Source organism: Procambarus clarkii, chromosome 82, assembly GCF_040958095.1.
Source record: "Procambarus clarkii isolate CNS0578487 chromosome 82, FALCON_Pclarkii_2.0, whole genome shotgun sequence".
Classification (NCBI taxonomy): domain Eukaryota; kingdom Metazoa; phylum Arthropoda; class Malacostraca; order Decapoda; family Cambaridae; genus Procambarus; species Procambarus clarkii.
The window spans coordinates 17118510-17133160 of NC_091231.1; the positions used below are offsets into that span (position 1 = coordinate 17118510).

The following is a 14651-nucleotide window of genomic DNA, read 5'->3' on the forward strand; positions in this document are numbered from 1 at the left end:
CTGTTCAGAAAAGCCTGAACATCGTCCAGATCATCGATGGTAGCTTTTTCTGCCATTGTCACAGATGGAATACTCCACTAGCACTTAACACACCGCTTACACGTTAGCACTTAACGCACCGAGCACTGTTCTACGTCAATATGGCACTTTATCGCACCAAACACTGCACTTGCCAATATTGCACGTAATCACTTCGGGCACCGCACTACCCAATATTGCACCGAATCCAAGCGAACACTTCGCTCTACAATATTGCACTGAATCACTGAGCACCGCACTAGTCAATATTGCACTTAATCGCTTAATCACAGCGAGCACCGCACTGCACAATATCGCACTTAGTCACTCTGAGCACCGCACAGGACGTATAACGTCACAATCGTCGCACACAGGGGGAATTATTTACAGGGATTACGCCACTTCACCACCCCTGTCAAACATACTTAACAAGGGGACGGATCCCGCTGGGGATGCCAATTATGTTACGGCCCTCTCGGGACGCAACGGGGTCCTTACTCTGATGTTGTTAGAGGAAGATATATGTATCCGTTCCCAAGCCAGTATTGGCTATCAAGGGATGAGATCCGTGACGCAATTAACTTAAAGGGAGTAGGGAAAGAAAGCTAAGAACTTAATATTATATAATGTCCGTCACCAATAAATATATAAAACGGTTACACAAGGGGGGGGGGGTATTAACACTATACAAGGGGATTAATCCATAATCGTGGTCTTCTGCTGAAGACGCTGGTGCCACACCACTTGGTGCTGAGTCCTTGGTGCTTTCTTCGTGGCCTCACGACGTGTCCTCTGAGAATGCCGAGCCTACCCGGGCCACAGGTCAGCCAAAACGCAGGTCCACTGGGGGCACCGTCGTGGAGGCCGTCAACCACACGTCCAGCTGGTCTGCTGGCAGGTACTGAGCCACCAAGGCTGGTACGGCCACTCCACGAACGATATAAGGGGTACGCCCTAGACAGGAGTCTCGTGTGATATCACAAATCACCCTCCTGTCCTCAATACCCCAGTGGATGATCGTCTCCAACAGTCGGTCCCGGGTAAATCCTTTCACTGCCACTCCACTGGCAGGCTAACACATCACAGTGTTCTTCCGGGGGGGACGACTTCACAACAGCTGCAGCAACGTTCCAGGTATGGAGACTGGCTGCCTCGGGTAGACTGACTCAACCTTCAACACAGCGGTCCCAGGTCGACTCTGTAAACAGACACGTCATCAAGGACTGGGACACACTAGAACACCTTACTTACGGGCTCGGGCACAAACACCTGACGTATCCACTCCATAGATGGCGCTGTCGTCGGAGCACCACCTCTCCAGAGGTCAGGAGCGGCTGTGTTGTGAGCTGCACAGGACTGGAAACTGGCCTCTTGTGGCCGATATTCGCCGTCCTCATCCGGTGTCGTCGTTCGTTTGGCGGGGGTTTCGGGAGCTGACCCACAGATGGCGTAGTCGTTGCTGCTCCTTGCTCGGACGCTGGATCCGGGTTCGTAACAGGCAGCTAGAGACACTGGAGCCAGGAAGAGACACTGGAGCCAGCAAGAGACACTTGAGCCAGAAAGATACACTGCAGCCAGCAAGAGACACTGGAACCAGCAGGAGACACTGACGTCAGCAAGAGACGCTGGAGCCAGCAAGAGACACTGGAGCCAGCAAGAGACTCTGGAGCCAGCAAGAGACACTGGAGCCAGCAAGAGACACTGGAGCCAGCAAGAGACACTGGAGCCAGCAAGAGACACTGGAGCCAGCAAGAGACACTGGAGCCAGCAAGAGACACTGGAGCCAGCAAGAGACACTGGAGCCAGCAAGAGACACTGGAGCCAGGAAGAGACACTGGAGCCAGCAGGAGACACTGGAGCCAGCAGGAGACACTGGAGCCAGCAAGAGACACTGGAGCCAGCTGGAGACTGGCAGTTGCAGTGAATGACCGGGTGATATATCTTGAGGCCGCGTTCTGCCACTGTTATATGTGTCTGCTAGTGTCCTTGCTGGCTGTTCTCACACTGCTGCTGGTTCCCCTGAATGTTAGCGAGTGACTGTTACTTGCGCCATACTCGCTTGAGACAGAATGTTTTTATTTGTTGGTCCGCTGCTTTCTACAGTCGGCCCTCGACACAGCCTGACAGTTACTGTAGACCCTCGACACAGCCTGACAGTTACTGTAGACCCTCCACACAGCCTGACAGTTACTGTAGACCCTCGACACAGCCTGACAGTTACTGTAGACCCTCGACACAGCCAGACAGTTACTGTAGACCCTCGACACAGCCAGACAGTTACTGTTGACCCTCGACACAGCCAGACAGTAACTGTAGACCCTCGACACAGCCTGACAGTTACTGTAGACCCTCGACACAGCCAGACAGTTACTGTAGACCCTCGACACAGCCTGACAGTTACTGTAGACCCTCGACACAGCCTGACAGTTACTGTAGACCCTCGACACAGCTAGACAGTTACTGTAGACCCTCGACACAGCTAGACAGTAACTGTAGACCCTCGACACAGCCTGACAGTTACTGTAGACCCTCGACACAGCCTGACAGTTACTGTAGACCCTCGACACAGCCTGACAGTTACTGTAGACCCTCGACACAGCCAGACAGTTACTGTAGACCCTCGACACAGCCAGACAGTAACTGTAGACCCTCGACACAGCCTGACAGTTACTGTAGACCCTCGACACAGCCTGACAGTTACTGTAGACCCTCGACACAGCCTGACAGCTACTGTAGACCCTCGACACAGCCAGACAGTTACTGTAGACCCTCGACACAGCCAGACAGTAACTGTAGACCCTCGACACAGCCTGACAGTTACTGTAGACCCTCGACACAGCCTGACAGTTACTGTAGACCCTCGACACAGCCTGACAGTTACTGTAGACCCTCGACATAGCCTGACAGTTACTGAAGACCCTCGACACAGCCTGACAGTTACTGTAGACCCTCGACACAGCCTGACAGTTCCTGTAGACCCTCGACACAGCCTGACAGTTACTGTAGACCCTCGACACAGCCTGACAGTTACTGTAGACCCTCGACAAAGCCAGACAGTTACTGTAGACCCTCGACACAGCCTGACAGTTACTGTAGACCCTCGACAAAGCCAGACAGTTACTGTAGACCCTTGTTCTTTTGAAATATATTTTAATCATTTCCGCTGTTTCCACCTCGTCAATCCGTCTAAGTATTTTATATGTCTGTATCATGCCTCCTCTCTCTCTCTCCTCCTTTCTAACGTCGTCCGGTTTAGTTCCTTCAGTCAGTCTTCGTACCTAATCCCTTGCAGCTCTCGATTAAGACACTCGCCTGGCGTTTCGCGAGCGCTTTGTCCTGGGTTCGGATCCTGGTCGGGGAGGATTTACTGGGGGTCAATACTTAACTGTAGCTTCTGTTTACGCAACACTAAAATGGGTACCTAGTTGTTAAACGATTTTGCGGGGTCGTATTCTGGAGAACATAGTATTAAGGACTTGCCTGAAACGCTACGTGTACTAGTGGCTGTATAAGAATGTAATAACTGCTGTATATATGTGTATATATATATATATATATATATATATATATATATATATATATATATATATATATGCGAACAAGCCTGAATGGTCCCCAGGACATATGCAACTGAAAACTCACACCCCAGAAGTGACTCGAACCCATACTCCCAGAAGCAACGCAACTGGTATGTACAAGACGCCTTAATCCACTTGACCATCACGACCGGACATAATGAGGTGATAGCCGAGGCTATTTGAACCACCCCACCGCCGGCACTCGGATAGTTATCTTGGGCATAGCATTTTACCAAATCACCTCATTCTTTGGGGCACACGTGAGGAACACAAATGCGAACAAGCCTGAATGGTCCCCAGGACATATGCAACTGAAAACTCACACCCCAGAAGTGACTCGAACCCATACTCCCAGAAGCAACGCAACTGGTATGTACAAGACGCCTTAATCCACTTGACCATCACGACCGGACATAATGAGGTGATAGCCGAGGCTATTTGAACCACCCCACCGCCGGCACTCGGATAGTTATCTTGGGCATAGCATTTTACCAAATCACCTCATTCTTTGGGGCACACGTGAGGAACACAAATGCGAACAAGCCTGAATGGTCCCCAGGACATATGCAACTGAAAACTCACACCCCAGAAGTGACTCGAACCCATACTCCCAGAAGCAACGCAACTGGTATGTACAAGACGCCTTAATCCACTTGACCATCACGACCGGACATAATGAGGTGATAGCCGAGGCTATTTGAACCACCCCACCGCCGGCACTCGGATAGTTATCTTGGGCATAGCATTTTACCAAATCACCTCATTCTTGTACATACCAGTTGCGTTGTACTTGTACATACAAGTACATACCAGTCTTGTACATAGGCGTCTTGTACATACCAGTTGCGTTGCTTCTGGGAGTATGGGTTCGAGTCACTTCTGGGGTGTGAGTTTTCAGTTATATATATATATATATATATATATATATATATGTTGTACCTAGTAGCCAGAATGCACTTCTCGGCCTCCTATGCAAGGCCCGATTTTCCTAATAGGCCGAGTGATTTTCTATATTTTCAACAAATTGTTTCCAATTGGTTTATTTGAATTATTATCAATATATTATATTAAGAACATAAATTATTGACAAAGTTATGTTATATTAGGTTAGGTTAAGATAGGTTAGGTTGGGTTAGGTAGGGTTGGTTAGGTTACGACATATATCTACCTTAGTTGTAACTCAAATGAAAAAATAATGAACTCATACGTAATAAAATGCATAGCTCTATCATTTCATAAGAAAAAAATAGAAAAATATATGAATTCAAGAAATCTTGGCTTATTTGGCTTGGCTCAAAGACTTTAGTTTATACACACACAACTATAACTGACCAGAGTTTAAAACAGCTTCGATTTTATACCTGCATTTGGGTGAGGTGATATGTTACAACAGTTTTGGATGAGGTGAAAACAAACTTTCAACACAAGACAGAACACGAAACAATGGGTATAATATTTTGTAAGTTAAAGGGAAGAATGGAAGTAACTGCAAAGGGCCTATTGGCCCATATTTCTTGATGCTTCTATATTGGTGCGGAGTCTTGAAGTGGGCAGAATATAGTTGTGCATTAATTGGCTGTTGATTGCTGGTGTTGACTTCTTAATGTGTAGTGCCTCGCAGATATCTAGCCGCCTGCTATTTATCTGTATCGCTGTATCCATATATTATCAGGTTTATGTTTTGGTTAGGAGTAGTGCTTTTTACTCCTTTACGGATTATTTCTTTCATTATTCTTTCCTCTTTTATATGTTCACTGTGCATGGTTGATTTGTAATATAATTTTATTAGAGATATTGTGGTTTCTGTTCTAGGTTCTGGATTATACCATCGGTCCAAGTGTCTTCTTATAGCAGCGTTTATTTCCGCGTTACTATATCCGTTGTTCACCAATACCTGAGTTACTCTTTCAAACTCTCTACTCACGTTGCTCCATTCAGAGCAGTGGGTAAGCGCTCGACGAATATAAGCATTGAGAACACTGGCTTTGTATCTTTGGGGGCATTCACTTCTACCGTTCAGGCATAATCCTATGTTGGTGGGCTTGGTATATACGTTGGTGCTTAAAGAGGTTCCTGTTTTTGTTATTAGTACATCCAAGAATGGCAGACTGTTATTTTCACTATTTTCATGTGTAAATCGGAGTACTGACTCTCTCTCTAGGTGTCTTTTTAGGTCAATTAGTTCATCTGAGTCTTTTACTATTACGAATATGTCATCTACATAACGGCAGTATACAGTTGGTTTTTGTCTGCTACTGAAGACCCTGTCTTCGATGGTTCCCATATAAAAATTAGCAAATAAAACTCCTAAGGGGGAGCCCATTGCTACTCCATCTATTTGTAAATACATGTCTCCTTGTGGACTGATGAAAGGGGCTTCCTTTGTACATGCTTCGAGAAGACTCTTCAAGTGTGGCTCAGGTATGTCTAATTTGGGGGTGCTCTCGTCTCTGTATACTCTGTCCAGTATCATTCCTATGGTTGTGTCGACTGGGACGTTGGTAAATAGGGATTCGACGTCCAGGGATGCGATGATTCCATCGGGCTGGGTAGATTTGATCAATTCTAGGAAATCTGCTGATGATTGTAGACTAAACTTACTTGGAGTGTATGGAGTTAGGAGTTCATTGAGTTTCTTTGCCAGGTGATAAGTTGGGGTTGGTATTTGGCTGATTATAGGGCGTAGTGGGTTACCTAGTTTATGCGTCTTAACATTGCCGTAGGCATATCCTAAGCCATAGTCTGCAGTTACCTTCTTTGTTTCACCTCACATTTATCCCTTATGTATCCCCCATGTTTTCACCTTTATTGTATTATCACCTGACCCAGTGCGGGTATAAAATCAACCAGCATTGTAAGATCTGTTCACTTGAGAATGAACCATGGAGGTTCGAAACGTTGTGCAAATTGTATAAATAAGTGTAATACGCTCTATAGTAAATCACTTCTTTTCTTCACCTTAAAAGTACGAAAATGAGTTTTGGAGAACTCCTATTTCAACTAAGCCCTGATGCTAAGAAAATAGTTAGAGGGATAGAAGCCCTAAACCAGAAAATAATAAATACAGAATATGCGGTCATATTCAATGAAACATATATATATATATATATATATATATATATATATATATATATATATATATATATATATATATATATATATATATATATATATATATATATATATATATATATATATATATATAATGTTGTACCTAGTAACCAGAACGTCGTACTCGGCCAGCTATGCAAGGCCCGAATTGCCTAATAAGCCAAGTTTTCCTGAATTAATATATTATCTCTAATTTTTTTCTTATGAAATGATAAAGCTACCCATTTCATTATTTATGAGGAAGTTCATTATTTTATTGGAGTTAAAATGAACGTAGATATATGACCGAACCTAACCAACCCTACCTAACCTAACGTAACCTATCTTTATAGGTTAGGTAGCCGAAAAAGTTAGGTTAGGTTAGGTTAGGTAGGTTAGGTAGTCGAACAACAATTAATTCATGAAAACTTGGCTTATTAGGCAAATCGGGCCTTACATAGTAGGCTGAGAAGTGCGTTCTGGCTACTAGGTACGACATATATATATATATATATATATATATATATATATATATATATATATATATATATATATATATATATATATATATATATATATATATATATATATATATATATATATATATGCGGAAAATCCACAGAGAAATATGAAATGAGGTGAACGTTTCGGCTTTGTTAAAGCCTTTGTCAACACCAGACTGACTAAGGAGAAGGGAGAAGGGGGGAAGATATATAGGCCGACACCTGACCACCCCATCCCAAGGGTTGGTCAGGTGTAATTAACCAAAAACAGGTATAGCTTAGAATGGTCAAAGAGGATTAAGCGGTCAGAGAATAAGGATGAAAGATTAAAGAAAAGCCTCATGAACACACAATATATGAATATACAATTATAATGAGACATTGTAAGCCTCTCTATCAGAGTTGTTTCTTAAACTGTTGTGCAATATTATAACTTAAAAATGGATCAAGTTTGTACATTCCAGTACTAACATTAAGAAGATTTGGACACTGACTGATTAGAGCAGACTCAATCAAATTCCGTTCCACGAAATCCCCACAATTGGTAATGCTTTTTGCCCCATTCCAGTTAATATTGTGATCGCATAAACTCGTATGTAGATACAATGCATTAGACGTTTGGGCAGTTCTAATACTATAAGCATGTTGTGACACCCGCAATTGTAAGGACTTTCCTGTTTGTCCAAGGTACACAGAATCACAATCATTGCAGGGAATCGAATACACACAACCTGCTGTATCAGGGGAGTTTTTTATTAAATTGGATTTGATCGTACTATTAGTGAACACCAAATTTATATTAAGTTTCTTAAAAATCAGAGACAATTTTTCAAGTCCACTCGCATAAGGTACCACCAATGAGTTAATAATTTTTGGTTTCGCTTTAGGGACGTGATTATAAAACGTACGCTTGGCTTGTACAAACGAGAAATCCAAAAACCTCTTAGGATATTGTAAACTCTTCCCAATTTCATATATTTTAGCAATCTCTTCATCAAAAAACTCAGGGCTGCAAACCCTCAAAGCTCGTAGAAACATTCCTGAAAATACTGCCTGTTTAACTTTACTATGATGATTCGAATAAAAATGAACATACGACCCCACGTTGGTAGGTTTCCTATACACATTAAATTTGAACTTTCTAGTGACTCTATGAATCATAATGTCCAAAAACGGAAGAGTACCATTCTCCTCAGTCTCACAAGTGAATTTTATTGAAGGTACCAAAGAATTGAGTTCATTAAGAAAAACTATCTGGTCTTTGTCACACGGCCATAAGCACAAAATATCATCAACATACCTAAACCAAACCACATTAGCCGGGATAATCCTGGATAAGATTTTTGTTTCAAAGAATTCCATATACAAATTGCTTAAAACTGGGGACAGGGGATTGCCCATCGCCATACCAAATGTTTGTTTGAAAAATTTTCCATTAAAACTAAAATAATTGTCTTTTATACACAATTTAATAAGTTCCAATACTTTATTGGTCTGCAAGCTCAAATTATATTTAGGCAGTTCCTCACGTAGAAATTCTAACAGATCATCAACAGGAACTTTAGTGAATAAAGAGGTCACATCGAAACTTATAAGTTTAAAATCAAAATTTAAATTCAGTGTGGATAGCTTATTAACTAAGTCCACATTGTTTGTCAAGTGTGAGTTGGAAATAGTACCAACTATAGGGGACAAAACTTTGACTAACCACTTAGAGAGTTTATAAGCCGCCGAACTAATTGAACTAATAATCGGCCTTGCCGGATTATATGGCTTATGAGTTTTTATAAGACCATACATGTAAGGAAGAGAGGGGGATCGACTTGTTAGCCTAGATATCAACTCTTTATCGCCTTTACACACGGTTTTAAGAGTTTTGTTAAAATGTGCAATCACTTTTTCAGTAGGATCTCTGTTAACCAATAGATAAGTATCCCTGTCTTCCAAGAGTAACTCCATTTTTCGGACATAGTCATCTTTATTCATAATAACTACTGCATTTGACTTATCAGCCTTGGTAATATGTAATGAACTTTTTTTTTGGAGATTTTTTTTCACTAAAGTTCCTGTTGATGATCTGTTAGAATTTCTACGTGAGGAACTGCCTAAATATAATTTGAGCTTGCAGACCAATAAAGTATTGGAACTTATTAAATTGTGTATAAAAGACAATTATTTTAGTTTTAATGGAAAATTTTTCAAACAAACATTTGGTATGGCGATGGGCAATCCCCTGTCCCCAGTTTTAAGCAATTTGTATATGGAATTCTTTGAAACAAAAATCTTATCCAGGATTATCTCGGCTAATGTGGTTTGGTTTAGGTATGTTGATGATATTTTGTGTTCCTCACGTGTGCCCCAAAGAATGAGGTGATTTGGTAAAATGCTATGCCCAAGATTACTATCCGAGTGCCGGCGGTGGGGTGGTTCAAATAGCCTCGGCTATCACCTCATTTAGTCCGGTCGTGATGGTCAACTGGATTAAGGCGTCTTGTACATACCAGTTGCGTTGCTTCTGGGAGTATGGGTTCGAGTCACTTCTGGGGTGTGAGTTTTCAGTTGCATATTGTCCTGGGGACCATTCAGGCTTGTTCGCATTTGTGTTCCTCACGTGTGCCCCAAAGAATGAGGTGATTTGGTAAAATGCTATGCCCAAGATTACTATCCGAGTGCCGGCGGTGGGGTGGTTCAAATAGCCTCGGCTATCACCTCATTTTGTCCGGTCGTGATGGTCAAGTGGATTTAGGCGTCTTGTACATACCAGTTGCGTTGCTTCTGGGAGTATGGGTTCGAGTCACTACTGGGGTGTGAGTTTTCAGTTGCATATTGTCCTGGGGACCATTCAGGCTTGTTCGCATTTGTGTTCCTCACGTGTGCCCCAAAGAATGAGGTGATTTGGTAAAATGCTATGCCCAAGATTACTATCCGAGTGCCGGCGGTGGGGTGGTTCAAATAGCCTCGGCTATCACCTCATTTTGTCCGGTCGTGATGGTCAAGTGGATTAAGGCGTCTTGTACATACCAGTTGCGTTGCTTCTGGGAGTATGGGTTCGAGTCACTTCTGGGGTGTGAGTTTTCAGTTGCATATTGTCCTGGGGACCATTCAGGCTTGTTCGCATTTGTGTTCCTCACGTGTACACCAAAGAATGAGGTGATTTGGTAAAATGCTATGCCCAAGATTACTATCCGAGTGCCGGCGGTGGGGTGGTTCAAATAGCCTCGGCTATCACCTCATTTTGTCCGGTCGTGATGGTCAACTGGATTAAGGCGTCTTGTACATACCAGTTGCGTTGCTTCTGGGAGTATGGGTTCGAGTCACTTCTGGGGTGTGAGTTTTCAGTTGCATATTGTCCTGGGGACCATTCAGGCTTGTTCGCATTTGTGTTCCTCACGTGTGCCCCAAAGAATGAGGTGATTTGGTAAAATGCTATGCCCAAGATTACTATCCGAGTGCCGGCGGTGGGGTGGTTCAAATAGCCTCGGCTATCACCTCATTTTGTCCGGTCGTGATGGTCAAGTGGATTTAGGCGTCTTGTACATACCAGTTGCGTTGCTTCTGGGAGTATGGGTTCGAGTCACTTCTGGGGTGTGAGTTTTCAGTTGCATATTGTCCTGGGGACCATTCAGGCTTGTTCGCATTTGTGTTCCTCACGTGTGCCCCAAAGAATGAGGTGATTTGGTAAAATGCTATGCCCAAGATTACTATCCGAGTGCCGGCGGTGGGGTGGTTCAAATAGCCTCGGCTATCACCTCATTTTGTCCGGTCGTGATGGTCAAGTGGATTAAGGCGTCTTGTACATACCAGTTGCGTTGCTTCTGGGAGTATGGGTTCGAGTCACTTCTGGGGTGTGAGTTTTCAGTTGCATATTGTCCTGGGGACCATTCAGGCTTGTTCGCATTTGTGTTCCTCACGTGTACACCAAAGAATGAGGTGATTTGGTAAAATGCTATGCCCAAGATTACTATCCGAGTGCCGGCGGTGGGGTGGTTCAAATAGCCTCGGCTTTCACCTCATTTTGTCCGGTCGTGATGGTCAAGTGGATTAAGGTGTCTTGTACATACCAGTTGCGTTGCTTCTGGGAGTATGGGTTCGAGTCACTTCTGGGGTGTGAGTTTTCAGTTGCATATTGTCCTGGGGACCATTCAGGCTTGTTCGCATTTGTGTTCCTCACGTGTGCCCCAAAGAATGAGGTGATTTGGTAAAATGCTATGCCCAAGATTACTATCCGAGTGCCGGCGGTGGGGTGGTTCAAATAGCCTCGGCTATCACCTCATTTTGTCCGGTCGTGATGGTCAAGTGGATTAAGGCGTCTTGTACATACCAGTTGCGTTGCTTCTGGGAGTATGGGTTCGAGTCACTTCTGGGGTGTGAGTTTTCAGTTGCATATTGTCCTGGGGACCATTCAGGCTTGTTCGCATTTGTGTTCCTCACGTGTGCCCCAAAGAATGAGGTGATTTGGTAAAATGCTATGCCCAAGATTACTATCCGAGTGCCGGCGGTGGGGTGGTTCAAATAGCCTCGGCTATCACCTCATTTAGTCCGGTCGTGATGGTCAAGTGGATTAAGGCGTCTTGTACATACCAGTTGCGTTGCTTCTGGGAGTATGGGTTCGAGTCACTTCTGGGGTGTGAGTTTTCAGTTGCATATTGTCCTGGGGACCATTCAGGCTTGTTCGCATATATATATATATATATATATATATATATATATATATATATATATATATATATATATATATATATATATATATATATGTCGTACCTAATAGCCAGAACGCACTTCTCAGCCTACTATTCAAGGCCCGATTTGCCTAATAAGCCAAGTTTTCATGAATTAATGTTTTTTCGTCTACCTAACCTACCTAACCTAACCTAACCTAGCTTTTTTTGGCTACCTAAACTAACCTTACCTATAAATATAGGTTAGGTTAGGTTAGGTAGGGTTGGTTAGGTTCGGTCATATATCTACGTTAATTTTAACTCCAATAACAAAAAATTGACCTCATACATAGAGAAAAGGGTTGCTTTATCATTTCATAAGAAAAAAATTATAGTAAATATATTAATTCAGGAAAACTTGGCTTATTAGGCAAATCGGGCCTTAAATAGTAGGCTGAGAAGTGAGTTCTGGCTACTAGGTACGACATATATATATATATATATATATATATATATATATATATATATATATATATATATATATATATATATATATATATATATATGTTGTACCTAGTAGCCAGATCGTCGTACTTGGCCTACTATTCAAGGCCCGATTTGCCTAATATGTCAAGTTTTCCTGAATTTATGTAATTTTCAAATTTTCTTTCTTATGAAATGAGAAATCTGTCCATATCATTATGTCTAAGTTAATTTGTTTCAATTTGAGTTAAATCTAACGTAGATATATGACCTAACCTAACCAACCCTACCTAACCTATCCTAACCTATCTTAGCCTAACCTAAACTAACCAAAGTAAGTCATTAAATTATGATCCTAATATAAAATAATAATAATAATTCAAATAAACTATTTGGAAAAAAATATTGAAAAAAAAGAAAATCCCTCGGCCTATTAGGCAAATCTGGCCTTGCATAGTAGGCCGAGCGCTGCGGTCTGGCTACTAGGTACGACATATATATACATATATATATTGCAAGTTGACGAGGCTTTTGTAGCTGTTCGTAGAACAGCTAGAAACGCTTTCTGTCCTCTACTCTTCCCAGTGATCTATGCAATATCATTTTTCCAATTGCATTTGACACTGCTCACGTCTCCTCTTCCCACCACTCCTTCACACTACACTACAAACTTCAACGCCTGATCTCCAACAGTCCTTGGGCGAAATACTCTCTCTCTCTAACTGTGTTACCAACCTTTCATCCTACCCTATTTCTAAGCTCCAGCAAGAACTTCTTGGCCTTGGTCTGTCTTTTGCTACTTCCCCTGGCCCACGCTGTGGCATTGATCTCATCAGTTCCTTTGACAGGTTTGTCAATTCTAACTCTAGTACTCTTTCGGACCTGTCCGCCTTTAGAGAGCCCTTATCCCCGATCTTGACAGCTTGTTTTCGAAAAATCCCCACCTTCCTCGTCGCTTCCAGCTTGCTCTTGCCTCCCTGAAATCTAACAACTCTATTCTTATCCTTCCTTCCGACAAAGGCAATTCGGTGGTTGTCCTTGACCGTGAGGACTACCTCCGAAAAGCAGATGTCTTGCTCTCTGACTCTCGCACTTATGCTCCTCTGACTTCTAACCCTTCGGATCGCATCAAAACTTCCTTTACCCGCAAACTAAGACAGCTCTCTAGTCTTTGTCCTTCTGACTTTAATCTCATTAAACGTTTCCGTGTCATCTACCCTTTTCTTCCTTCTTTCTATGGTCTGCCTAAGACTCATAAACCTGGTGTTCCTCTTCGTCCTATCATTTCTTCACTGGGCTCTGTCAGCTATCCTCTTGCCTCCTGGCTCGCTAAAACCCTGACGCCTTACCTTGGCACTTTTTCCCCTGCTCACCTTCGTCATTCTCAGGACTTCATAGAAAGACTGCGCCTGCAACCCTCTTATAAGATGCTTAGTCTTGATGTCGACTCTCTGTTCACTAATGTCCCGCTCGATGGCGTTCTCTCTTTCCTTAGAAAGAAGGCGTCTGAAGGCCTTCTTCCTCTCCCGCTTCCCACTGACGTTTTCCTCGAACTCATTAGACTCTGTATTGACTCTAACTCTTTCTCTTTCAACGGTAATTATTACACTCAAACTTTCGGTGTCGCTATGGGTTCCCCTCTCTCCCCTGTTCTTGCTAATTTCTACATGGAATACTTCGAAACTGTTCTTCCTTCTATTGATACTCGTCCCTCTCTCTGGCTTCGCTATGTTGATGACATTTTTGCTTTATGGCCTTATGACCTTAGTCTTTTCCAGCCTTTCCTCTCCTCTCTTAACAATCTGGCTCCTTCAATCCATTTCAAAGTTGAGTGGGAATCTAATTCCCTCCATCCTTTTCTTGACGTTCACGTTCACAGCTCTCTGTCCGGGTTCTCTTTTTCTGTCTACCGCAAACCCATGCATAGTGGCATGTACATTCACTTCTTTTCCTACCATCCTCCTTCTGTTAAGAAAAGTGTCCTCGTCTCTCTCTTCCTCCGCGCTCTACGCCTCAACGACCCTCAGTTTCTTGATTCTGAAATTGCCTTTATCTACAAATCATTCTCTCGCCTTGGTTATCCTTTGCATTTCATTAACTGTGCCTACTCTCAAGCAAAACGCAATTTCTTTCATCCTAAACCTGCTTCCAACACTACTAGCACTGTACTATGCCTTCCCTTCATATCTGAACTCAAAACTTTTACCAATACCTTTCGCCCAATTGACATAAAGCTCGCCTTCAGACAAACTAACACACTTCGTAGCAATTTAGTTCACACTGCTCCTCATACTTCTAGTGTTGCTGGTGTCTACTCTATT

At 42.9% G+C, this 14651-nt stretch overlaps 1 protein-coding gene across 1 annotated transcript; it reads right to left on the bottom strand.

Annotated features, from left to right (window-relative positions):
• Window positions 1–2093: 2093 nt before the first annotated feature.
• On the bottom strand, window positions 2094–3176 carry LOC138358168 (keratin-associated protein 16-1-like). Its single transcript, XM_069315672.1, has one exon. The coding sequence runs from the start codon at window positions 3174–3176 to the stop codon at window positions 2094–2096; it is 1083 nt and encodes a 360-aa protein (XP_069171773.1).
• Window positions 3177–14651: the final 11475 nt, after the last annotated feature.